At 45.1% G+C, this 26,850-nt stretch overlaps 1 protein-coding gene across 2 annotated transcripts in view; it reads left to right on the forward strand.

The window, feature by feature from the left end:
- Positions 1–26,850, forward strand: part of LOC129688561 (protein FAM169B-like) — an 80,893-nt gene that overhangs the window by 50,860 nt on the left and 3,183 nt on the right. For both annotated transcript variants that reach the window (XM_055623468.1, XM_055623470.1), the window contains 3 exons: positions 17,063–17,245; positions 20,650–20,781; positions 25,248–25,351. In XM_055623468.1, coding sequence (XP_055479443.1) covers positions 17,063–17,245; positions 20,650–20,781; positions 25,248–25,351 — 419 coding nt within the window. The remainder of the gene's footprint in view (positions 1–17,062; positions 17,246–20,649; positions 20,782–25,247; positions 25,352–26,850) is intronic.

Here is a 26,850-nt window from a genome sequence, read left to right on the forward strand (position 1 = left end):
GGGATTCAGGTTTGTGAATTTTCCTAAAGCCTTAATTATCCTGTTGTTTTTTTTTTTTTTTTTTTTCTCCACTTTACCCAGCTTGTGTTGAGGCCATGTGGTATCACAGTAAAATAACTTATTTTGATTACTGAGGCTACAATGTAGTATAGCGTCCTAGGGATAATCCTAAGTGGAGAGATGAGTACCAGGGCCTCTGGAGAGGATGCAGGCCCCTCTCATCTCCCGTGAATCCTGAAGGGGCTGTGATGGATAAGAGCTTTCTTTCTTGTCATTTGCTAATCATCCAGGCATGCCTGGGAAGGACCAAGCTCAGCCACAGAGAAGTCTGCAACACAGGTTTGAGTTCCTAATGTTTCTGGACTTACCCTTTTCCCGCTTAAGAGTTTGAACTTATCACTTATAGTGTCTCTCAAAACTAAGTTTTTCCACCAAGTCCTTGCCATGAACATCTCTGGAATAGTTTATTTTCTCCTGGTGGAATAAATTCTTTCTTCCAAGAATCAGTCTATTCACCCCCTCCCCTTCTTTCTCTCCCTCTCCCTCTCTCTCTCTGTGTAGCCCTGGCTGTCCTGGGAATCACTCTGTAAACCAGGCTAGCCTCAAACTCAGATCTGCCTGCCTCTGCCTCTCGAATGCATGCACTACCATCTCCCTGGGTCTTCCCAAGAATCTAACAAAACAAAACAAAACAAAACAAAACAAAAACCTGCTAGGGCCAGAGAAGAAGCTAATATGAATGACTTTGACTTTTTGTTCCTGTGTTTGTTTTGAATTGCCTTTCTATTTGAAGTACAGATGGGTGGGCCTTTTTCTTTGGATCTCATTTGTTTTGTAAAAATCTTTTGCTCCATACTCATAAAATACATTTTTTTTTTTTTCAAGATGGGTTTCTTCTATGTAATAGACTTTGCTGTCCTGGAACTCACTTTGTAGACCAGGCTGTCCTTGAACTCTCAGAGATCTGCCAGCCTTGTCCTCCCCGTTGCTGGGGTTAAAGGCGTGTGCCACCATGCCTGGCCTATGCTATCCTTTTAACTGGGAAACCATCATTTCTCCTGTCTATTTCCCTTTCTGTTTCATGGAATAGTTTGACAAACACGTTTGTTAGACTTTCTTTAAAGGTTTGGCAGAACTTAATGAATTCATCTGGTCCTGAGCTTTTCTTTGTAGGGCGACTTTTTAATTGCTACTTCAGTCCCATTGCTTCTTAATGCATCTGTTTCTGTTGTTCACATCCTTTTGATTTTGGTATATCATATGTGTCTAGGAAGTCATCCCCTTCTTCTACATTTCCCAGTTTCCTGGAATGTAGGTTTTCAAAGAATTCCCTAGTGGTTCACTGGTTTAAGTGAAATCTTCAGTCATCCCCTTTCCATCTCTACTTTTTTATTGATTTGTGTCCTCCTGGTCTCTGACTCCCGACCTTACTCTTGGTTCATTTGGCCAAGGCTTGTCAATCTTTTTTTTTTTTTTTTTTTTTTTTCAAATAATCAGCTTTTCCTGTAACCGATGTTCTCTTATATTCCATTTCATTACTTTCTATCTGGATATTTATTGCTGTCTACCCTTTGGGTTTGGATTGTTCTTGTTTTTCTAGAACATTGAGGTGTATCATCAGGCTATTTATTTAAAACTATTTCTCGTTGTTTACTATAAGCACTCATAGCTCTAAATGTTTTTTTTTTTTTAAAGATTGCCTTAGCTGTATCCCAAAGGTTATGGTGAACTGTGATTTTTGGGAATTTTTAAATGTCTTCTCTGAATTCTTCAGTGACCCACTGGTCTTTCAGTGACATATTGTTTTTTATAGTTTTTTTTCTACTATTGATTTCTATTTTCTTGCACAATGATCTGGTAAGATACAAGACACTATTTAGATCCTTTTGTACTGGTGAGATTTGATGTGTAGCCAGAATCTCTGCTTTAGAAAAGGTTTCACAGGAATATGGACTAAGTCAAATATGTGCTGTGTATCTTTTGGATAGAGTTTTATGTAGCTGTCAGGTGAGTTTATTTACTCTGTTCTGTAGTTCAGCTCTAAGTTTTCTTTGTTTACTTTTCAATTAGATGCCTGGCTAAGGATGAGCTTAGGATACTGAGATCACCCACTATTATTGATAATGTGAGAGGCCTGTCTGACCTTTTATGTCTGCTAGTGTTTGCATATTGAAATCGGAGCTCTAATGTTTAGTGCAGATATTTATAATTTTATAGCTTCTTGGTGAATTGTTTCCTTTATTACCATGTAGTGGCATTCTTTATCTCTTCCGACTAATTTTGGTTTGAAATATATTTTCACATACTTAGAGAAGTGGTCTCATGTGTCCGCATGGCTTTGAACTTTTCTATGTAGCTAAGGGTGACCTTGAACTTCTTGTCTAGACCTTGAACCATCTCCCTAATACTGAGATTATAGACATGCCACTATCATGTCTGATTAGTGCAATACTTGGGAGTGAACCTGGTGCCCTGTGTGTGCTAGGCAAGCATCATAAATCCTCATCCCTAAAGTCAAGTTTTATCAGATACCAGAATAGCTGTGTTCAGTTTCTGCTCACTTGATAGATTGTTTTCTTTGACTCTGTCTGTAGATATTTTTACCAGTGAGTTGTGTTTCTTGGAGACAACAGATGGTTAGCTCTTGTTTTTTAATCCATTCAGCCAATCTGTGTCTCTCTTTTGTTGACTTGAGGCCATTTATATTTAAAGTTATTAATAGTGGTGTTTCCTGATTTCTGTACTCCTGTTGGTTAGATTACCATTCGCTTTTCCTTTCTTTTCCATTTGTATTAGGAGTTCACTGTGCCGGACATGATGAATTCCCTCTTATCTTTTCTTTGTTCATGTTCTTTCTTGTGTTTGTGACTCTGCATGTCTTCTACAGTGCTGTTGGGGGCCCATGAACTACCTTGGTGTGGGCTGGTCTTGGAATGTCCTTATTTTTCCATCGACTTTTAAAGATAGTTCTGCTGGCTTAGCAGTCTTTGTTGGCAGTTATTTATCTTCAGTTCTTGAAATATATCATTCCTTTCTTCCCTGGCTATTAGCATTGCTGGTAAGAGACCTGGTATTACCCAGATGTTTCTGCCTTTATATGTAAGTTGGCATTTTTCCTGAAGAGCTTTTAATGTTGCTTCCTTGTTTTAGAGTTTTGACATCTTGACTATCTGTTAGGGGAGATTTTTCTCAGATCATGTTTCTTTGAGGGTTCTAAATGCCTTAAATGTATTTAAGTTTTCTGCTATAACTTCATTGAATCGGTTCTGTGCCTTCAGTGTTTATGTACGTTCCTCCTTCTATGGTGTGGTGGCTTAAATAGGTATGCCCCCCACAGATTCATGTGTTTGAACTCTTGGTCCATAGGGAGTGGCACTATTAGGTGTGGCCTTGCTGGAGTAGGTGTGGCCTTGTTGGAGGAAGTGTGTCACGGTGAGAGCGGGCTTGGAGGTTTCCTATGCTCAAGCTAGGCCTGATGAGACACAGTCTCTTCCTTGCTGCCTGCAGATGTAGAACTCTTAGCTTCATCCCCATTGCCACATCTGCCTGGAAGCTGCCATGCTTCCCAACAGGATGATAACGGATTATAAGCCAGCTCAAATTAAATGTTAATAGTTGCCTTGGTCATAGTGTTTCTTCACAGCAATAGAACTCAAATTAAGACTTTCTTAAGTTTAGTCCCTTGATCATATCCCAGAATTTTTGGGATGTTGTGGTCATGTTTGTTTGTAGAGGCTTTAAAATTTATTTTATTTTATTTACTATTGTGTGAGTAAATTACTATTATTTATTTACTATTGTGTGAGAAGGAGTCACACAAATGCCATGGCGTGCATATGCCATGGTGAGCATGTAAAGGTCAAAAAGAACAGTAGACAGTAAAGACCACAAACATCGACAAAGCCCTTTGCAGCAGCATAGGGCACAGACACCATCACAGCCCTCGGTGACAGCACAGGCCAAGGACGTCAACATTGATCAAAGACATGGGTCAAAGACACCAATATGGTCCCCGGTAGCAGCCCTGTTCATGGACATCGATCTGGCCTCAGGTGGCAGCACTGCCCATGGACATCGACAAGGTTCAGGTGCCAGCCTGGACTATGGACATCCCTCCGGCCTTCGGTGGTAACATGGCCATGGTCATTAACACGTTCCCCAGCTGTAGGAAGACCATAGACGTAAATGTGGCCCTTGGTGGCAGCATGGACCTTGAACATACATGGCCTCAGATGACTGCATGTGGCCCTTTGTGGTGACACACAGCCTTCTCCCACACTTGTCATAGCCATGGAGTCTCTAGCTCTGCATGTCTCCACTGTGCAAGCACCTCTCTCTTCCTTCATTCTTCCCATCTTTCAATCACATATTTTTTGCCCAAACAGCTTTACATACAAATATTCATTGCAACAAGTTGTCGGTCTGGTTCAGGGTTTCTGGTTTCTGGTGCACCATAAATACCGGACAATCGCCAGGACTTGTCTCTGATATCCTGCTGTTGCCCAGAGCCAGGGTGATCTTGTGGTTAGGCAGGGTGTCCGGGAGCCAGTTGCTTGTGAGTTCCTGGGTGCTGCAAACCTCTCTGCCTCCCTGAGGCTCCTGGCTCTACCTTTGGGCATGCAGCCTATAGACAGCCCCTCCCCACTCCCTACCCCTCTGTCTCCCAGCAGGGCAAGAAGCATGGGCGGCAGCAGTGCCAGCTCCAAGCTGGGGGCAGGCCAGCGCTGGGACTGACCCTGATCATGGATGATATCTGGTTCTGCAGGACCAGCTCTTCCATGCACTGGTAGATAGAGGAGATAGATGTTGGGGTCCACCGGCTCAAAGCAGTGGATCTGGGCCCGGGGTGGCAGCAGGGCTGGTCAGCCCCGAGTGGGGCTCTAACTGTGTTTTTTATTTGGTTCTTTGAGCTTTTTCTTTTTCAACATTCCTATTTTTTCTCTAAGTCTTAACTTAGAGAATTGGTTGTCTTTCGTGTTTTGCTTTTTCATCCAAGTTGCTGATTTTCTTATATATTTCACTGTGCTTTTCTGATAGGTTGCTGATTTTCCTCTGTTGGGTTGCGTTTATTTGCTTGATTGTATCTTCTTTTGCATTATTGATCATTTTTTACCAGAAAACTCGAGAAATCTTCATCTGGCTGGAGGGATTCAATATTCCATATGCATCTCAAAATCACCCAATATCTATATAATATTAAATAGTTTTCTGCAGAAACTTTACAATAGTATATTTTATAATAGTATATAGAAGCTTTACAATAGTATATTGTATATACAATAGTATATTTTCATTTGTCCCTCATTTTACTTCTATGTTGATTATATATTATATAGCATAATGTATTTCATAATTATAGAATAGATTATATAATAAAATATTGTATATGTTACATTAAGCTATTATGTTTCTTTACTTCAAACCTATCAATACTATGAAATAACTTTTAAAAGGTAGCAATACCTTTAACACGCCGTAAGAAAGAGTATATGACTCAGATATGGTTACTCACATTTTTCTTTCCTTTCCTTTTCTTCTACAGCCTTTGGTTTCTACCCAGCGCCATTTTCCTTCAGGGTAAACCACTTCCCTTAGTATTTCCTGTAGGACGGTTTTGCTCACAACAAGTTCTTTCATTGAGTTTGTTCACTGAAGAATGTTTTTATTTCACATCCAAGTTGGAAACATAGGTGATCTGGATAAAGAATCGCAAGAACTTGCCCCTGACATTCGCATCACAGAAGTCTATGGGGATTTGACTTCCTGTTTATCTTTTGCAGGGTTTGTTGTGTTTCTTGAATCTGTAAATATTTGCTGCCATATTTTTTGGATTCAGGGTCTCTCTGTAGCCCTGGCTGGCCTGGAACTTACTGAGTATCAGAATGGCCTCAAACTCACAGAGATACACCTGCCTCTGTCTCCTGAGTCCTGGGATTACAGGTGTGTGCACCATCATATCCAAACCTCTTTTCTGCCACTTATGGAGACTCTTTGTCCGTTACCTTTTGCAAATATTTTTATTCTGTTTTCTGGGATTCCAAATATATCATTGTTGCAGCATTTCATAATGGTTTCAAGTCTCTGAGATTCTCTCTTTCTCTGGTTGTTTTTTTGAGACCAAGTTTTTTGCATCTAAGGCTGGACTAAAACTTGATATGTGGCTGTCTTAGTTCCTTTTCTATTGCTATAAAGAGATGCTATGACCAAGGAAACAGAAAAGAAAGCATTTAATTGGGGGTTTGCCTATAGATTCAGAGGATGAGTCCATGATTATCATGGCAGGGAGCTTGCAGGCAGTCATGGCACTGAAGCAGTAGCTGGTAGCTGAGAGCTTACATCTGATCCACAGGCATGAGGCAGGAGAGGAGGAGGGGGGATTGGCACAAGGAGATTTTGAAACCTTAAAGCCCACTGCCAGTGACACACCCACCTCCAAAAGCCCACATCTCCTAATCCTTCCCCAAAAGTTCCAGTAACAAGGGCTCAAGAATTTAAATATATGAACCTATGGGGGACATTTTTATTGAAACCACCACAGTAGCCAAGGCCTTGAACTCCAGCTCCTCCTGTCTCCACCTCTTAAGCACTGAAATTATAGATGTGTACTATTATTCTTGTCTCTGAATTTTTTTTCCTTTTTCTTTATTTTCTTTTCCTTCTTCCTTCCTTTCTTTCATTTTTTTTTTTTTTTGAAACAGGGTTTCTTTGTGTAGCCTTGGTGTCCTGGACTTGCTTTGTAGAAAAGGCTGGCCTTGAACTCACAGAGATCCACCTGCCTCTGCCTCCCGGAGTGCTGGGATTACAGGCGTGCACCACTGTGCCTGACCTGAAATTTTATTTTCACTTAAACATTATCAAGTATTCTTTAGTTAGGGATTTCTATTAATAAATATCAGTTCTATCTCCTCACTATGCTCTTCAGACCATTGGTAAGTTTAGTCACATTCAATTTTAGAATTTCAGGTATTACTTATAGTTTTATATTTTTGTTGAGATTTTATATTCATCTAGTGATTGAATATTTCCTTTATTAATTTAATGAATTAAACTAGTGACCTTAATTGAACATACTTTGTAACATTGTTTAAAAGCCCGCTCCCTTTCTAGTAATGTCTCTTTTAAGTCCATCATGTTGAATAACTACTTTTCCTAAGTATGGTCCACACTTTTCAGTTTCTTTGCATGTCAAATAATTTTTGGGTGCAAAGCAGTCATTGAAAATATCTTGTGGGTGCTGGAGAGATGTCTCAGTGATGAAAAGCAGGTACTGCTTTTGCAGAGGACCTGAGTTCATTTATCAGCACCTACACACAGTGCCTCACAGCCACCTGAATTCAGGCTTTAGGGGAATCAGATGCCTCTGAGCTCCATGGACACCTACTACCCTGTATACTTAACCCAATCACAGATACAGACAGATAGACAGACAGAAACACACAGGTGTTTAATATTAGAAAAGAAGATGTAGTATGTGAATTGTCTTTGTGTTTCTTGAAGATGTGTAGATTTGGTCCAAGAGACATTTAACCAAAAAATCACACTGGAAGCTGTGTCTCCTCTTTGCTGTGCAGTTGCTGATGGCTGTCTGTATAGTCGTACAGACTATGTGGCTGTATGGCTATATGGATCTATGGCTGCTGCTGTAGCCTGGGCTTGTCGAGTTCCTCCTTTCACCTAGTGGTCAAAGATGTGCTACGGCTGTGGCTATATTCTCCCTTTGATTTCTTGACTTTTGCCACTTTGCAGTACTGTACTCTGATCCTTCAAACTAAATATGTCTCACCTTTAGTTAAGAAACATACCCCAAAGCCAGGTACAATGCCAACACATAAGATGTTGAGGCAGTTTGGGGCCAGTTTTGGGAATTTGGCATTGTCTCAACAAAATGTAACAAATAAATGAAGCCCTTAAAATTTTCATGAGGACCAGGTGTCCAACACCAGGGCTCTTGGGGGCCAATGTGACCATGTCCAGACCACAGCTTGCTGATGAATAATACAGGGGGTTAACTGACCATCAGAAGGAAGTTCCAAATCTGAGAAGAGTGGCTGATGCTTCTTTATCTTGGCTCATCTCTGGGGCTTGTCACAGGGTCATATAATGTTGCATTTTGGGATGCTGACACAGCCATGCTGTGCTTTTCAGTTTCTCCTCATTAGTTTAGGCCCGTGTGACCAGAGACTCTTAATTTAGCTTAGGTCCCCCTGAAAGGTCTAATCTCACCACATGAGCAAAAGAAACCATGCAAATTAACTCTGAAGAGGACCAGGTGCCATTTCTGGCTCTGGAAGGCTGTGTAGAGTACCCCCAACATGATGGTGATTTGGCTTTGAGTTTTTTTTTCACTCTATGATGGTGTGACAATGGTATGTATCCAGCAGGAACTATGCTTTGAATTTTGATTTTATTTTCTAGATAAAGTGATATGTGGCTCATTCTGTTACTCTTCCACCACCTTGTGCAGAAGCAACGAGCCGTGGTGCCGATGGAGCATGCCTGCCTTGAGGACACCAGGTGGCTCCCCGAAGCATTCTGTATTGTACTGTTTGGTAGATCAGGCACATCGAGTATCTTCTCTCTCTCTCTCTCTCTCTCTCTCTCTCTCTCTCTCTCTCATCAATCTATCATCCATGTCTAGCTTTCTCTTTCTCACACCCAAGCATTTATTCTGGGATTTACAGTATGCCAGTTTTAATCCTTGTATAGGTTACAGTAAAAATGAAATGAGCCACGACTCCCAATTCCCTCAGCTGCCCCTTCACGCTAGTCCTGTAGGGTCAGCCTCACCTTCATCCGTGTCACTCATGTCCTGGCAGCCACTGGTTATTTTCCCATCACTAGTTTTTGTGTAACATTTTGTGTTTCTCAGAAGACCATGGAAGTAGAACTATGCATCATTTAGCTTTCTGAGACTGCGTGCTTCCACTCAGAATCACGCCTTCGAGCTGGTGCCACACCTTTAACATCATACCTTTGAGGATCAATACCTTTGAGATTTGTCTCAGTCACCATGTGTATCATAGATTGGACCTTATTTTCGCCAAAGAGCATATTCAGTTTTCAAACAAATGAGTGCCTTGTGTAGAATGAATAATATATTTCCAAGTGGACTGTTCATTGGGAACGACTTGCCAATAGGCTGGTTTATATTTCTCAATTGGTTTGATGGTTCTTATAAAACTCCAGTCAGATCACTATTTCAAGCTGGAATTTCCCCTAAATAATAAAAATGAGTGGGTTTTACTGTAACTTCTACCCTCAAACTGGCAGTCCACAAAATTGTTAGCTTTCAAGGAAAGAAAGTACTGCACTGGGGAGTAGAGCATAGACCAATTTAAGACAGAACTCGTAAGCATTATACACGTGTGAGAACCTACAAAGAACAAACTGGTCTTCCAGATTCCTAAAAGCCCAGCAAGAATGGAGGCCATGAAACAAGAGTGGCAGCTACAGACATTAAATGGGAGGATTAGGAATTTGGACAAGCATGTGACCTGGGATGGCCATGAAACTGGCCTCCTCAGCCCTGTTTGTGGCTGAGGCCTCCTGTTTGAACCTTCTCAAGACATTCAGGGCCATTGTCACCTCCTGCACTGTGGCCTTCTGAAGCAGGAGTCCCTTGTGCCATCTTTTGGACTTTTTGTGACCATCTTTTGTTTGTTTGCTTTTTTCAAATAAAGTTTTATTGGTACACAGTCATGCTCATGAGGCTGCTTTTGCACTGTAACTGCGGAGTCCAGGAGTTGTTGCAACTGAAACCTGATTTCACAAAGGCTGAAGTATTTTCTTTGTCATCCTTAAGGAAACCTTTCCTTCACCCCTGTTCTAGAGAATACATTGTAAACATCTCCTATGAAAACAAAACAAAAGAATTTGATTAAAATTGTGGTAGCGGAATTCAGGAGCATTTAGAGTTTTGACTGCCATCTTAATAGCTGCTGAACTGCCCTGGGTCAAGCAGGCCTCTGTCTTAATCTTGTAGAATGGCCCCAGGGGAGAGACTCAATAGCTAAAAGATTGTACTAACACTTGGTGAAAGTAAGCCTGGTTAGCCATTTGTGGGTTCAGGAGTATCCCCAGTGTCTTCCTCATTTGCTCCTAGGCTCTTTGATTGGCAAATGAACCCACTTGACCTGAATATGGGTTCCTCCAGTCATTCCTCTTAATGTTCCATAGAGCAGCTGTCATCCTCAGTGTATTTTCTTCCAGGATTGTCGGGACAAGATTTGTATGGATGACTGACACTTACCACTAAGGTCTAGGCTGCTACTAACTCAACATTTGGTTGTTTTGTACGTCAGTCCAGACCAGAACTCTCTGTCCCATCTTGATCCTCAAAGACAGCTGCGCAGGTAGTTACAGCCCTCTGTCTTTCTACTTACTTTTGAAATCTCCCTTCCAGAAAACCTTCTTGTCACAGGGAGACACAGTTTCTTCTATTACTTGTTTGATGCCTGTTTCTGTCCTTTCCTAGTGGTCCATCTGTGAATTCTGATTCAGGTATTCCAAGAAGTCACACACAGCTTTCTTTAAGTAAACCCATTTCTCGCTGTCTTGTAAGGAAATTAATGATTGCTGACAGCCCGCTGGCCCGTGTTGGTAAGGGACCTGCTTTTCCCTGTTCCTCTCCAGGGCTCTGTCTCAGGTCTGCCCTTGCTGTTGGAAGTGAAGACTCCTGATTGTATGTGGTGCCGGCCTATTTTTCCATCATTTCATCCTGGGTACCCAACTGATTAGCATTTTCATCACAGGAATCTGGTGCCTATATGATCCAGCCATCCGTGGTGACCTAAATTAACTTTGCCTACCCTGTTGAGTCTGACGTTAACATTCACTTGTGTGTTTCTCTTTGGTATTCAAAGACTATCACACATTCCACGGCTGTAACCTTGGCATAAACAGTATCAATGATCTTGTACTATTTACATACTCTGCCCACTCAGTTAGGGGTGATTGAAGCACCGGCTGTCTACGTCTGGCTTGGGCTGTCGGGTATTGATCTTGACTGTCTGCTGGCTGTTGTCAGTAGCTGATGCTCTTACTGCCTCTGACCTTGTAGGTTTCTCAGTAGGTATCAATTAGATTGTTCTTTTCCTTTTAAAATCTTCGCATTTACATGACCAGCTGTCAGCCTTAACACCGCAGAAAGTTAACTCTGTCAGCCACCAAGACGCCGTGGCAGTGTCATGGGTTATGTTCTTGTCTGTGGAATTGTCTTATGGTCTTCATCCCAAAATGGAAGCAGGTTTGTCAGAAGCCATTTCTACTTTTACTTTTAGTCTAATTGGCTACATTTGAAGCAAGGGTACAAAAAAGAGCAATAAACTGTATCTAGTATGCATCCCCCAGGGAGGCTCACTGGGAGAAGCCAGCCACCAGGCCCACCAAGTTCTTGCTTGTCATCTGTCTTTTGTCAGGTCTGCTTGGCTATCTCACACTCGCAGCAAGCCTTCTCTTGTCATTACTGCGTCTGGCTTTACTGTTCCAACCCTAATGTTCTCTTTGAATTCTGACATCCATCCCACTGTAACCCCTGCAAGCAGCTTTGAACTGTTCAGGATGGTCCCTATCTTCTCACACCTACCAGGAGCTGGCCACTGACTCGGTGTCTCTATTTTAGTTCTTATTATACTTTATGCACTGTTTATTTTTCCCTTTTCTGGTAGCTTTTAGATGAAAAATTAAATCCATTCTTCTGTGTCTTTGGTTTCTGACTTAGTAGGTTCTTGTGTGTTTGGTATGTGTCTCTGCAAGTGTATACCTTCCCTGAGGAAGGGTATCAGGTGTTCTGCTCATCACTCTCTCCTTTATTCCCTCAAGACAGGGTCTCTCGCTGAACTGGGAGGTAGGCTGCTTGGCTGCAGGCCGCCTTGATCTTCCTGTCTTTACTAGGGTGTTCATACCTTGTTTTTTGCATGAACTCAGGTCCTCCTGCTTGCACACATGGGGTGTTACCCACTGAGTTGTCACCTAAGCCCGATCCTCTCCATCTTTAATGATTTCTGATCCTGCCAGGGATCATACTGTAAGATAGGTAGAATGGACGAAATCGTCGCCGAGCCCCTCCCAATATTTCCCATAGTCCTTCTGTCCTAGTTATGAGCGGAGAGTTAGCTTAGTGCAGACATGTTATTTCTTCTGCTCCTGTTTGTAATGGGGTTCTAGAAGAACTGGCTCGGCAGTTGTTTTACAAGATGGATTTTATGTGACGGGTTTGAAGGTGTGGTTAGCCTTTAGAAGGCACTGGTAAAGTAATTTTGCTTCCTTTTCTCCAGACGTTGATTTTGAGAGGTTTCCAGAAGCATGGCAAGGACAGTTAGGCCCCCTGTGCTGTCCAGTGCTTTCTCCGACATCTGTAGCTTATGTAATCACAGTACAGTGTTCAATCACCCTTGGCTGATTTCCCATCAGTGTCTGTTTTCTCTTCTGGGATAGACAAGTGAACACCTAGCCCTTCCCCACCTCTCCCTGCCAGCTCTCCCGAGCCTCCTCTCTACTCTGTGACTGTTGGTTCCCCTTGTATTTCATCATCTGGACCTTGGAGGACAAACTGAATGATCTGTAGGATATTCTTAGTGTCTGATGTTTTCTGATGACTAGACAGGGTTAGGGGGTGGGGGATGGGGAGCAGCCTTCTTGTCACATGTGTGAGCCTGTGTTGCATGGATCGACATCAGGATCGGTGATAACAGTGATCAATGTCCGAGTCAAGGGGTGGGGAAGGGATGTCAGTCACTTTTGGTCATTATGACAGAACACTTGTGAAAGGAGGTTTTGTTTTTATTTGGCTCACAGTTTTATGGTCATCTGGCTACACTGTTTCAGCCAGAGACTACTGTCGGGTGGAAGGGGATAGTGGAGGCCAGAGTATAGCCTCATATGATCATGAGCTTGGCAGCCTGGAAGTAGAGAGAGAGAGAGAGAGACCCTTCCCATGACCTCCTTCCCCCACTCAAGTCCCACCTCCTCATGCCACCTGGTTGGGGGTCAATAAGTGGGTCAATCCGTCAATCATTTCAGAGTCCTCATGACCCGGGACCTGCTCAGCAGCTGGATCCGCCAGCTGTGGAACAAGCCGCCCACAGCGAGCTCCACGGAAGACACTTCCACGCCAGCTGCCACCCTTCGCCACGTGGAGGTCGCCACACCTTCCTTCTCACACTGGTTTGCCGTGGCCTCTTATTTCTAAGTCTGTCTACGTGTGTATGTGTGCATTTGCCATGTTCATGTGGATGGGCATAGGAGGGGAGCTTGAGCCTGTACCATGGGAGGATGTGGAAGTCTGAGGACAGCCTGGCTCAGTGTATTCTTTTTAGTTTTACACCGACACATGATTAGACATTTACGAGGTGAGGTGTGATTATCTGAGATGTCGTCAAATCTGAATAACTGATCTCTGTAGAGATCTGCCCCTTTGTGTTGGGAGCTGTTAAGCTTCTCCTGGTTGTTTACAGAATGGAGAGCAGACAGCTGCAAATTGTGTCCACCTTATCGTTCATGCTCTCATTGCATCTTTCAAGATACACTCTTATTGCAGGATAACTTTGCATCATGAAATTTGCCTAAATTAAGTGTAAAATTCAGGGAATGCAGTGACTTTAAGGGGCTGTGTAACTATTACCAAAACCCAGGGTTAGGACATTCCTGTTATCTCTGGATGGTGTCTGCCTGCTGTCTGGCTCCGTCTCAGCCCTGGGCAATTGCCGAGCCGCCCTCTGCCTCTGCCTGTTGCCATGTACCAGGTGTCGTATCAGATCATGCTCTCACTTACCGCCGTGTTTCGGAGCGAATAATGGTGTGCTTTCGTGTTGTGTTTCCCTTTATTGCCATATGTTTCTGCCTTTATGAATATACTTTATTTTATTGTGCATCTGTTGGTTAGTTGGCTGTTTCCCTTTTACTACTATAAATAGGGCGGCTATAAACAGTCTCTCTCTCTCTATCTGTCCCTCTCTGAGATGGGGTCTCTCTGTGTAATGGTACTGGTTGTTCTGGAACTTACTATGTAGACAGGCTGGCCTCGAACTCACAGAGGGAGATTGGCCTGCCTCTGTCTCCTGAGTGCTGAGATTAACCATGCCTGGCAATGAACATCGTCTTACTCGTTTGCGTGTTTTTCTTCCTCTTCGGGTAGGCCTCTAGGAGCATAATTGCTAGGCCATTTGGCAAGATTGTATCTAACTTTTAAAGGAACTGCCAAATGGCTGCGCCATCTGGCTACACCACTGTGCGCTTCCATCAACCACACGTGAGGGTTCCAACTTCCGCAGGTCCTTGTCGCCGCTTACTGTTGCTTGTCCTTTTGATTCTCGCTCCTCTAGCCCAGAGTGGCATTTTGCTGTGGTTTTTTAGCTTCCTTTTCTTTAATTATGAGTGACGTTAGCTGGCTTTCATCGTTAGTCATGTGAATGTCTTCTTTAAAGAAAGGTTTGTTCCAATCTTTTGTGTAATTTTAATGAGAATATTTGTTTTTTATTTTTATTGAGTTGCAAGAGCTCTTTATGCTGGAACTCAGTAAAGCCTCTTTATGAGAAGTGTGATTTGTAAACGTTTCTGTTGACAGCCTATGCTTGGCCTTTTGTTTTTCCTAATAGAGTCTTTTGAAGCAAAAAATTAAAAAATTCTGATGAAGTTTGAGTTGCCAGTTTCCTGTGCTTTTGTTGCTGAATCCAGGAATTCCTTCCCAGCCCAAAGTTGTGAAGACATTTTTCTATTTTCCTTGCTAAAAGCTTTATAAGTTTGTCCCATGTCCTTGTATCTGTGATCCATTTTGAATTTGTTTTTTGTAAATGATGTGAGAAAAAGAGTTCAACTTCAGATTAAAAACAAAAACCAAAACCCAAATAACTAACATACTTTAAAAGTAGGCCTCTTTTTTTGGTGGGCTTAACATGGTGTCCTGAGCTAAGTCTTCAGCTTCTAGTATATTGAAAAAGGGATACTGTAGTTCTGGAGCAGCTTTAGATTAACAGGAAAATATTGATGCACAAGAGCAGTTTTCCTGGAGTTAAGCTCCTCAGTTTCCACGGCGTTCTCATTTTCTTCAATTGCTGTCTTAAATTCCATGATCCAGAGCAGCTTGGGAAAAGAGGATTTATTTCGGGTTACACTTCCAGGAGACTTAGGGAAGTCAAAGCAAGAACGAAGCAGAGGCCACGAAGGGGTTACGCTTATTGGCTTGCCTCCCGTGGTCTGCTCAGCCCACTTTCTTAGGGCACCCAGGATCTTCCTGCCCAGGCGTAGGACACCCACAGTGGACTGGGCCCTCCTACAGCAGTCATTAGTCGAGAAGATGCTCCGTGGACATGCTCATGGGACTGCCTGGTTGTGGCCTCTCTTCACTGAGAGTTCCTCTTTCTAGGCGATTCTAGTTTGTATCGAGTTGACGAAAAGTAACCTTCACAGCATGATTAGTTGTGCATGATCGGTGCATGTGTTTGGTCTGTGAACTGACATGGAGGCATGCCTTAGACTTTCACAAAAAAACCCAGCCCTCAGGTACAAGCAACAGGAATTTATTTTCACCTAGTTCTAGAGGCTCAAAGTCCGGGTTCCAGGTGCCAGCAGGCCTGTTCTCTTGAGGTTTCTCCTCGGTTAGTGTGAAGCCACTTTTCACTGTGAATCTCTACTGTATTTCTCTTGGTCCATATTTCTTCTTCTTATATGTAAAGCAGCCATATTGGATGAGGGTGAAGCCTGATAGCCTCATTAACCCCTCTATCTTGAAAAGCATTCTATCTAAATGCACTGTTCTTCTGAAGGGTTTGGACTTCAGCATGTGAATGGTAGGGGGACACAAGTCAGCCACAGATTACATCATTGTTAAGCCAGAGGCCATAGTGAACGTGAGTGCTCACCTGTACTGTCGGACATTCTGTGCATCTAGACAAACATTTAATGCCCTGAAGTCGATAGGGGTTTCCGCTGTGCTCCATCACCTCATCTACGTCCACCCTGGCAACTATCATCTTTCTATCACCTCTGCAGACTGGCCTTTTCCGAAATGTCTGGGAGCTATCACCAGATAGGATGTTTGCCTGTTCGTAGGAGCTTCTTCCTCCACTAGGAATGGGATGAAAGGGTGCAGACAGCACATGTTGTGTGTATCAAATCATTCTACTGTTATTTGTGGCAAAAAAAAAGTTATTTTTTCTCCCTATAGAATTGTGGTAGTGCCTGTGTTGATCAACATAGAAGAACCGGTTTCTGGGCCTGTCAAGCTTGCTCAGTGTATAAAAGTGTTTGCTGCCAAGACTGTGACCGGAGTTCTAGTCCCGTAACCCACGTAGGTAGAAGGGGAGAATTAACTCCTACAAGTTGTTCTTTGACATCTGCACACCTGCCGTCACCTGTGCATTATGACATGCTCTGTCACACACATGAAGAAATAAATAAGGAAAAACAATTTTAAAAGAGCGGGTGTCTGCAGTCTTAATTTTGCCGTTGATCTGTAGGTCTTCGCCGGTCACCTGACTGGTCGCTAACATTGGTTACAGCACAGTTACGTTCAAGGTGGAAACGGAAGGAGTGCAAAAGCTGGCCTCTCCTGTTCTCATGCACCTGTTGTTCATGACCTACAGGAAGCGTGTGGGGTTCATGAGTTTTCGAGGGCCATGCTTTTTGCCAGAACTGGACTCCGTAAGCCTTTGTTGAAGTAACTGAGATAAATCTTTACCTACTGTAGGGAGATCTTTGATGTTGCTTAGGGTAAACCTCTTTGGCTCCAAGGGTCTCAGTAAGGGGAGAGGTCTGGCTTCGTCCACAAGGCTTTGGCGATGCTCAAGCCTCCCAGGCCGTGTTTTCATTTCCGTGACCCAGGTCCATTTTCTGGGCTTGCAGTAATTAATTATGTGGGTCTTAAAAAGACAACAAAACAAAACAGAAGAACCACCGGGCTCCACTGGAGAACTGGTGGTTTGGAGTGACCCGGTATCTTAACCATTGCTTGTTCAGACTGGGAAGTTAACTCTGCTCTAGATGGTACCAGTGGCCTCGGACTCCTGAGGTCTGGGTGGGTCTCACGCAGCCTGAGGGACAGCGTGTGCCTCTTGCTTTCCCGCAGGCAGCCTCTGTGGTGATGGCACCAGTGCATGCTACCTGTTGCCTGTCTTCGACACTGTGTTTGTGAGGAGGAAGAACCGTTGCCAAGGCCTGGGGACAGCCATGCTGAAGGACTTCTGTGACACCTTTTCAGAAGAGGAAGCCCTGGGTGTTAGCTGTCCCGTATCTCCTGCAATGTACAAAGGTGAGCCACCTTGTGTCCTCTGTCAGCGTTTGGATGACGGAGACTGCTCACCTGTGCTGAGCCGCTGACGCAGGAGTGTCTCGGGAGTTCTGGGGAGATGCAGGCTGAGGCTTCTCCCCACAGTCTCAGCATACCACAGACTCCATGTCTGCCAGAGAAATAGTTATACTAGGAAATGCAGAGAGTCCCTGGCTTAGCGTGACACCATTTGGGATGCTTCAATCTGTTTTTTTTTTTTTTTTCTCTGTGTAGCCTGGCTGTCCTGGACTTGCTTTATAGACCAGGCTGGCTTCGAACTCAGAGATCTGCCTGCCTCTGCCTCCCAAGTGCTGGGATTACAGGTGTGTACCACTGTGCGAGACTGTTCTTCAATTTTATAGTGAGTGAGCACAATACACAGTCAATAGAGACCACACCTCACATGTGAAGTCTTCCAGGGCTTGTGGTGCATGTTCCCATATAGTCTGAAGAGTGGCAACAGCTGGATTCTGTGGTGTTTTGTATTCACTGTGGCTTTGGTTGCAAATATTCACTTGTTAGATGGCTTTGTCCTGCAGTGGGCTCTATTCTGATTATTTTTTCTCTTTCTTTAAAATGTTTTAGAACTATGTGTGCGTGTGTGTATGTGTTGTAGGTATGTGTGTGCATGTATGTGCTGTATGTATGCGTGTACATGCGTATTGTGTGTATGTTTGTTCATATGTGTGCTGTGTGTATGTGTGGACATGTATGTGTGTATTGTATGTGTTTTATATGTGTGTGTGCATGCGTGTACATGAGCATGCAGAAGCTTCCATGCCGTGTACTCAGGTGGCGGTCAGAGGGCAGCTTTCAGGAATTAATGTTCTGCTTCTTTCATGCATTTCAGGGGTTGAGCTTAGGTCCTCAGGCTTGTGCAGCGAACGCTTTTTCCAGCCGAGCCATCTCAGCGGCCCTCTAGCATGTTCAAGAGAGCCAGTGCCGCTCTGTGGGCTATGTGTATCATATGCATTGCCTGCTTAAACAGGTGTTTATATGTATCATGTTCCATGCCACACATTGCCACTTAAACAGCTGTTTTGGTGTGTAAGTTCACCATAAGCTGAGGAACATATGTAACCAGAAACAAATATCTCAGGGACAGACGGGATCTGGGGAGCAGTGCCAGGGCCTAGCAGTGACTCAACGGGGCCGGCACTCCCCCCTCTCCGGGCTCGCCACATTCTGATGTCCAGCTCCCATCAACCCAGAGCTTCACCATCGGAGCTGGCTCTCTCTGATGAGAAGCCAGGCTGGTCAGGCTGGGAGGGCAGGAGTGCTATGCCCAAAGTTTCCCGGCATGCTTCCACCTGTCCGCTCTCACAGTGCTTTTGCTCAGAGCCCGCAAGTGGTGCAAGAGGGCTTGCTTGGTGATACCATCACAGTTACCTGCAGGGCCAGCGGTGGCTTGTCATTTATCTGGTGTTGGCGCAACTGCCACGTGAAAACACTTATCTGCGAAATGGGGATTGTCTACCAGGCTTCGAGGGCCTACTGTAGTGCTTCTCAACCTGTGGGTCGTGACCCCTTTGAGGGTCATTTGGCCCTTTTACAGGACTTGCCTAAGACCATCAGAAGACACTACAGTACGATTTGTGACAGTAACAAAATTACAGTTGTGAAGTAGCAACAACAGTAATTTTATGGTTGGGGGGATCACCACTACACGGGGAACAGTTTTAAAACAGTCACAGCATTAGGAAGGTTGAGAGCCACTGCTCTTGAGGACCAGAATTTATAGAATTAATATATAAATGTATACGGTTTTTTTTAGGATGGCTTACACATGTATGTATGTATGTATGTATGTATGTATGTATGTATGTATGTATGTGTGTGATTTATTGTAGAATAGGTTATAGGCGGTGGTCAGCTAGTCCAACAATGGCTGTCCACCAACTGAAAGTCCAAGAATTCAGTCCACGAGGCTGGATGTCTCAGTTGGTCTTCAGTATACCCTGGAATCCTGAAGAAGGAGGCTCTAATACCAGTGAAGGAATGCACTTCCCAGTGAGAGCAAGCAGGCAAAGAGAGCGAGCGAGCTTCCTTCTTCAGCGTCCTTTACCCAGGCTGCCAGCAGAAGTGTGGCTCAGCTTAAAGGTGGACCTTCCCTCACAAAGATCTGGATGAGAAGAGGGTTTTCCCCACTTCAAATGATTTAATTAGGTCAAAAATCCTTCATAGGTGTGCCTAGCCTTTTGCCTTTTGGTTCATGTAGTCAAGCTGACAGCCAAGAAGAGCCGTTACAGGCACCCTTTTAAGAAGAGAGACCCCGGGAGGCACAGGCATGGTTGAGTGGAGGACACTGAGAAGATACACAGGAGCTCAGGGGAGGCCTCGGACAATCCAACCCAGCCTACCTAGCATACCCAGCCTCCAGAGTACGAAACACGTACAGGCCTTTCCATTGCCTTCATCCCGTAAGCCTGACAGTCTAGCAGCTATTGATACGGCATCTACATTGCACCAGGTGCCGAAAGGCATCTAGATGGTGGAACATCACAGGGAGATGTGCGTGGTGTCTGTGCGAACACCGTGCCTAATATTTTAAGGAAGTGTAGCATCTTTGGATTTGGTGCCTTCAGAGGTCTCCGATACCCTTGGATACCAAGGAATGGCAGTTCCACAGTTGCAGCCCTGGAAAATCAGTGCAGGGATGGATGGAAGCGGGAGTGAGGTGTGTAACATGGATTAATGAAGCAACAGTTTTTCTTTAACCCGGTTAGCTCTCAAGAGAATTGACACAGGAAGACTGTGATTTATTTTATAAGCCTAAAACACTGGAGCTGGGCAGATACCAACCCTCTAAACTATTCTGTTGTTCCTCAGCTACACATGCCAGGCTATTTGCCGATAAGTCGTCCTGTATGGGCTGCTTCTGTTCTACCCGTCTATCTGTCCTCATGGTGACAGGCTCATACTCCATCCTGCCCCACAATGGCTCCTTTCTCTCTTTATTTCAGAGCTGAGATCCCAAGCCCAGGCACCTAAGCCCCACCTACCTCTCTTCTGCCCAGTCACAGGCATCAGCAACTTTAGTAACCAATCAGGGATAATTGGGGAATATTCCTTATATCACATGGATACAAAAGATGGTTCACCCCTGCTCATAACAATGCCGGTGGCAGGGTGGTAACCAGATCTCAGGGCATGAAATCAGCATCCGAAAACACAGTGCACAAGACCCTCCATCACAGGTGAACAGGGATGATTCTGTACCCATGGGAAGTTAGTGAAAAGCGTTCAGGTGCAGTAGGGTCAGGGCAGTGAGGAGGTGGAGGGTAGCCACAGAAGGTATGGAAGTGTCCTGCAAGGACCCAGAGAGAGCTGGCTGTCTGAACCAGGGTGGGCACGGGTCTGACTCATGGTTTGTCTCTCCCTTCCAGTCCTCAGACACTTCCTGTTGACCTGTCCAAGCGAGAGAGGTCGCCTGTGGGAGGTGGAGCCCCCAGGGGCCTGGGGCCAGCGTGTCAACATCTGGCTCAAGGTTTCTCTCCAGGAGGCCAGACTTCAAGATGGTGAGTGGGTGGACATCTGCCCAGGGGTCTGGTCACCCTAGCGTCCATAGCTGCCCATGGGGACAGCTTTACTAACATTGACCGAGTCTGCTTCATGTAGATGTCACTGCTTTTGAGTATGTAGCACAGCAGAGGAGGACTGAGACCTTTCCCTGCCCCCCTCCCCTGTGCTGGAGTTCTCCAAGTAAGCCATTGTGCCTGACTTTGACATGGGTGGTGAGGATTCGAACTCAGATCCTTACACGTATCCAGCAGGCACCTTGCTGACTGAGCCATCTCATCTCAGCCTCTCATCATCTCTTTATAATCATCACTTTACTGTGTGTGTGTGTGTGTGTGTGTGTGTGTGTGTATTTCATATATGTAACACAGTGCCTTATGATTATCTCCATCCTTTCTAACGTCACACCCTCTTTTTAAAAATGGCTTAAAACATTTTGGATCTCATTGCCTCTGATTAGTGCTACCTGTATGAACGTGGCTGTGAGGTTAAGTAACCACTGGAGCACGGGCAGTTTTCAAGTGCCCACAGCCCAAAGGGAAATAACTGTTCCTCTCCAGGCACCACCAACTACCTTCTCAGGTGGGGCCATGCCTGCTCCTCATTCATCCGTGCTCGTTTTGACTGGCTTGGTCTTGTGCAGTTCAGCACAGTTGTGAGCTGATAAAACAGCCGTTTTCACCTTTTTAACGGCAGCAATCTATCACGCCCTATGGATGCACTGTTCATCTCCTGTTTACCCTGCCGTCCTCAGTTCTGAGTGGCTCCAGACAGGGCCCCTGGCTTGTTGTTGAAGTTTGACTAGCGGGATCTTAGAGGGAGGGAGCAAGGTAGGGTTTTGGTAGCAGGTTCCCCAGGGGACACAGGACCTTTAGATGGCCAGAGGGTTCCGTGTAAGGGGCGGGGTGGGGCTTAGGCACCAGGGCATTCCAGCCACAGGTACCACCTACTCCCAGGAGATGAGCATCCGGCACTTTAAATGTACTGCCCTAAGTTCATGCTGTAGCTGTTCTTCCCTTTCGAGATGGCGCCCATGGCATCCATCTGGGTGTTTTGGAGAAGCAGGTGGCTCATTAGGGACCTGTGGGCTGGAAGTGTGGGTGACTCTCTAATGTGGGTGACTGACTTAACTCAGGTGGTGACAGGCAAGCGCCTCGAACCTTATTGATGATAATAGCGACGGGTTTTGCCGTAATGGCACCCGTCAGCTGCAAGGCTTAATGGGTCCTTACAGATATTAATGAGGGGAAGGAGAGCCAGGGAAGGAGACTGGCAGAGCTGTGGCCATGATCCTAATGAGGCAGTTAAGCGACTTGCCCTGTGGCATTGCATTATGAGGTAAGGGAAGCCAGCCTTCAGCCCTGGGCACAGAGCTAGCCATCCGCATAGGTTTATAGCCGAGCTTCACAAATGATGGTCCAGCTTTGTGTCTGGGAGTGGGAAAGGAAGATGCGTATTGGAATGTGAAAATCACTTGGCCACAGGGGCTGGGATGGGAGGAGGCTGTTTTGGCCTAATTGGGAACATGGCTTCCTTCTGGAGAATTCCACTGGGGTTTATTCCAAGAGCTGGGCGTTTGTGTGGTCTAGTCGGAGGAAGCTGATCTGGAAATCAGATGCCAGACCTGTCACTTTAATCCACTCTGAGAGTCACCAACTCCCACTTTCAAACAGCAAATGAGAGGACCTTCACAGAGAACGTTCCAAAAGTCCTTTGCAGGAAGGAGAGTCACTGTTATAATTAGGCTATAATTAGTTTACTCAAATTCCATACTTCCAAGAAAAAAAAAATTAAAGGGCCTTTTCATTCTTTAAATCCTGGTTTGCTGCCAGTGTCCCCCTCAGGGCTGGCTTGTGGGCGGTTCAGTGCCCTGGGTGGGCCTTCAGCGGCCCCTCTGAGGGTCACAGGGTTTTCCCAGCTGGTGAGCAGGGGCCGAGGGATGCAATCAGAAATCAGCACAGATGCTGGGCACAGTCTGCTTCTAATCAGGTTCCCTCCTCGAGGAGATCAGCAAGTGTGGGCTGACCAGAATTTCTCATAGGTCTTGCACATTCCAGAATGTTTCCCCAGCGTGGGCATCTCACCATGTCACTTAATTTTTATCTTTAATTAGCCAGTGATTCCTAGAGTTCCCCCTCCCGTTTTTTTTTTTTTTTTGAATGTATTTTCTCTTGCTCCTGTATTTCTGTTATTTTAAAGCAGTGCTTCTCAGCCTTCCCAATGCTGCGACCCTTTAATATTGTCCCTTATGTGAACAATATTACTGCTTTATTACTGTAATCTGGCTACTGTTATTAACCATGATGCAAATACCTGATACTTAAGAGTATCTCATATGTGACCACTGTAAAAGAGTTGTTGGACCCCCCCCCCCCCCCCCCGAGAAGGGTCTTAACTCACAGTTGAGAATTGCTGTTTTGGAGCATCTCTGCAACTTTGTGTATGTGGGAAATGGATCTAAAAGCAGGTTTCCCCACAGTGTGCGAGGCCTGGGATTTCGGAGAAGCCATGAGCATATACTCAGAGTTATTGGTCTGCAGGCAAGCTCTTGAGAACCTGCCTGTGCTCAGCCTCAGTGGTGGGCTGCTGGCTGTTGATAACATCTGTGGCTTGTAATGACCCCGGGAATGTGTTGATTCTTCAGAGCCTTTGAGAGGAGACTTGTGGGAACTGCCTCTTTCCCCCCCTGCTCTCAGTTATGGGACGCCTTTGAAACTTGACCGATAGGGTCATAATTCCTCCTGATGTGACTTCCCCATCAGCCTGCACACGTCTGAAGCCTCTTTTCTTGGGGTGGGGGGTGTGAAACTGAATATGTCAACAAAAAGAAATGATCTTTTTCAAGAAGAAAAAAAAAGGTGTTGCAGGAAGTGGGAAATCATTGCTCTAATTTTTCTTTTTCTTTTTCAAGGTTCGGTTTTGTTTTCTTTTTCTGGATGAATTAATCATGTTCACTGTTGTCCACAGGGGGGAAAAATGCTTTTCCTCTACTTACACTTATCTAAGATAACAGAAAACATGAGCTGGATTATGTACGTAGATGGAGATGGGACGAGGCTAAGGGAAGATGGGCGTGCTTTTCTGAGTTGGAGGACCAGCAAACTGGAGCCCTAGGCTTGTTTAAGCGTGTTCTCTTTAGCTGGTTGTCAAACAGTACGGCAGCAACAGCAGTTCTGTGGTGATCCAGCATTCCTGGGAACGTGGGGAGCCTTATCACCTGCCACTGTGAACAGCAGCCCGATTGTTGCTGAATGCTGTTCTTTGGCAGGTTTATGGCTCCCCCTCGTGGCCATTATTCTGCATTGCAGTCCTGAAATGCAGCGGGTGCTTCTCCTTGTACCTGAATGCCTGGTTCCCGAGATACGCATCTTTCCAGTTAGTGCATTAACAAAAATTATGGGACATTAATTGGTTAAGGAATGGAACACAAGTAAACATTTGATTTTTGATAGCACGGATTATTTCGCAACACACGAGCAAGTCCGGAATGGTGGGAACCTGAGAATGAATTGATCTCCTCCATCCGCCTATCCATCGTTTCAGGCGTTCGTTCTTTCATTATTTCATTTGGTAACAGTTCACGGAACAGGCAGACACTTTCTTAGGCATTAGAGAGTAAGTAGACAAGGCCGGTGAGGCCCCTGCACCCCTTCATAAACTAGGAAGTCCACGGGCAGTTACTTCTTCATGACCTAAAAACTGTATGAGAGAGGGAAAGAGGGCTGGGTTTTTAAGTGCTTAGAATTACATTTTTTTTGACAAACCAAATTTCGATGACTTTCATAATTATGGACGACATTTAAAATTTTATTTATACAGTTAACTCCCAGGTGATATATTTATTTAGTCAAATGCATCTCATATATTTTTCAGCTCAAATGCAAAGCTGCATATCTTTTTCCCTACAGAGGGCTGACTCCTCCGGCCCTCACAGATATCAAGGTGTGGGGCTGTGTGTAAGACAAGGAAGCCACCCTTTCCAAACTGGTGCTGATTTGGTGGCTGGTGGGGGGTGAGGCATTTAGTTAATTGTGAGTAATGGCAGCAGTGAGCAGAGAGGACCCGGGAAACTACTTGGAAGGACAGATCCCCATTCCAGCTAGGAAAGGCTTGAGTAGCGGCACCATTTTGCTATTTTTGAAGCAGGGACTCTTGTAGCTCAGACTGGTCTCGGACATGTTGTGTCCCTGAGGATGACTTTGTGAGTTTCTGCTGGGATTCCAGGTGTGCACGCCACACATGGTTTCTGTGGTGCTGGGGAGTGAAGCCAGAGCATCGCACCTGCCGATCGCTCTCCTAGCTGAGCTACTGATCCACCTACCACTGCTTTGTGTCCCTTGAGAACTTGGAGCTGTCCTTAGGGGAGAGCAAAGGCCAAAGTGGGGATCAAGAGGATGGAGTGGGGCCGCGGCATCACCGTGCTGGTTGGAATTAAGCCCCATTGCTTATCCTCTCTCTTGCTTAGGGAGCACAGTGCGCTCTGAATGCTCTGAAGAGGACACGGACACTCCCAGGGAGACTTCTCAGGATGATGGACCCACAAGGTTAGGTCATGGAGAAAGCGCCAAGGTACAGTAGTGACAGCCTTCCTGTCTCCTTAGCCATCATCTTGCCTTTTTTAGTGACTGCCTGGTAGCTCCCAGCTCTTTGGACATTCAGCTGTGGGCTCCTCCTTGGGCAGTGGGCCACACTGATATTAAATGCTTAAAAATCTCCCTGTCTCCAGGGATAGAGGGAATGGATAAGACAAAACCTTTATAATTAGACTTTTTGTGGTCCCCTTCCTCAGCTAGACAAGCACTCATGAAGCCAGAAGGAAACCAGGAGCCTGATCCTGGTATCGTTTGAGAATTAGTAAAAAATCTGACCTTTAGACTTGGCCCCAGACCAGCATCTTTCACGCAGGTTTTCCCTGAAGCCAGCACATACTAGTACCAGGTCATTGTTCTCAGATCCTTAAAGAGCCAACTCTAAAACCTGATCCTTATATGAGTGAAACAACACGGCTCGTTCTGCTAAGCGGGTGATTCTTGGATGGAAGATTTGACAGAGGCCTAAGATATTCCAGTAAGTCCTAGATCATCTTTGACAGCCGTACATGGGTAAACACCAGCCCTCACTACCTGGTAGAAAGGGGCTCCTGTATTCTTTGCCTTCCAACAAAAAAACGGGCTAACTTAGGACCCCGCCACGGCTCTGAGCAGAGAGTATATAGTTGTCCTTTTCTTCTCATCACTGAACTTTAAAATTTCCTTTTAGAGAAAGCAGAGGGATTCTGGAGTATTTGAATGCGTGAGTGTGTGTCAGGGGATGGCTGCACACCCAAAGACAGAATGCCAACTTAAAAATATATATATTTTGCATATATTAGCCATACTCAGTCTTTTGTATACAATGCATTTTGATCATAGTCATTGCCCTTTGTTTTCCCTCTGTCCCCCTCCCAATGACCCTCTCCCTTCCCCTAACTGGTCCTCCTTATACCTTTATGCTACATCACTGAAGAAAATGTCTCGCCGTACCCTTCAACCAGCAGCTGCTGCCTGTAAATCGTGGGCCCTCACGAGCCAGTCCTGCTTCCGTCTCAGGGCATCGAGAGGGAGGCCGAGTCTTCCGTAGGTCTTGCTCAGAGCTGCTGAACTCAAGAGTGCAACGGCCATGCCTTGCCTGGGAGACATTATTCCCCCATACGCTGCCTCTTTCTCCAGCTGGGCCCTTCTCTTCACCCTCTTCTCTGTGATGTTAACTGAGCCCTGGAGGGCTGGTAGGATGTCACATTGGAGGCTGGGTACCCAGCAGCCGCTCGTTCTCAGTTCTCATGGGACCCTGTAGTCATCACCAGCCATTGCAAAGGGAAGATTTTTCTGACCAAAGCTGACAGCAGCAGCGCCCTTTGTAGCCTTGGCTGTCCTGGACTTTTTTTTGTAGATCAGGCTGGCCTTGAATTAACAGAGATCCACCTGCCTCTGCCTCCCAGAGTGCTGGGATTACAGGCATGTGCTACCACACCCGGCTGACACACACACACACACACACACACACACACACACACACACACACACACACAC

This window comes from Psammomys obesus, unplaced genomic scaffold (genome assembly GCF_907164565.1).
Source record: "Psammomys obesus unplaced genomic scaffold, mPsaObe1.curated_primary_1811, whole genome shotgun sequence".
In the NCBI taxonomy this organism is placed as follows: Eukaryota; Metazoa; Chordata; class Mammalia; order Rodentia; family Muridae; genus Psammomys; species Psammomys obesus.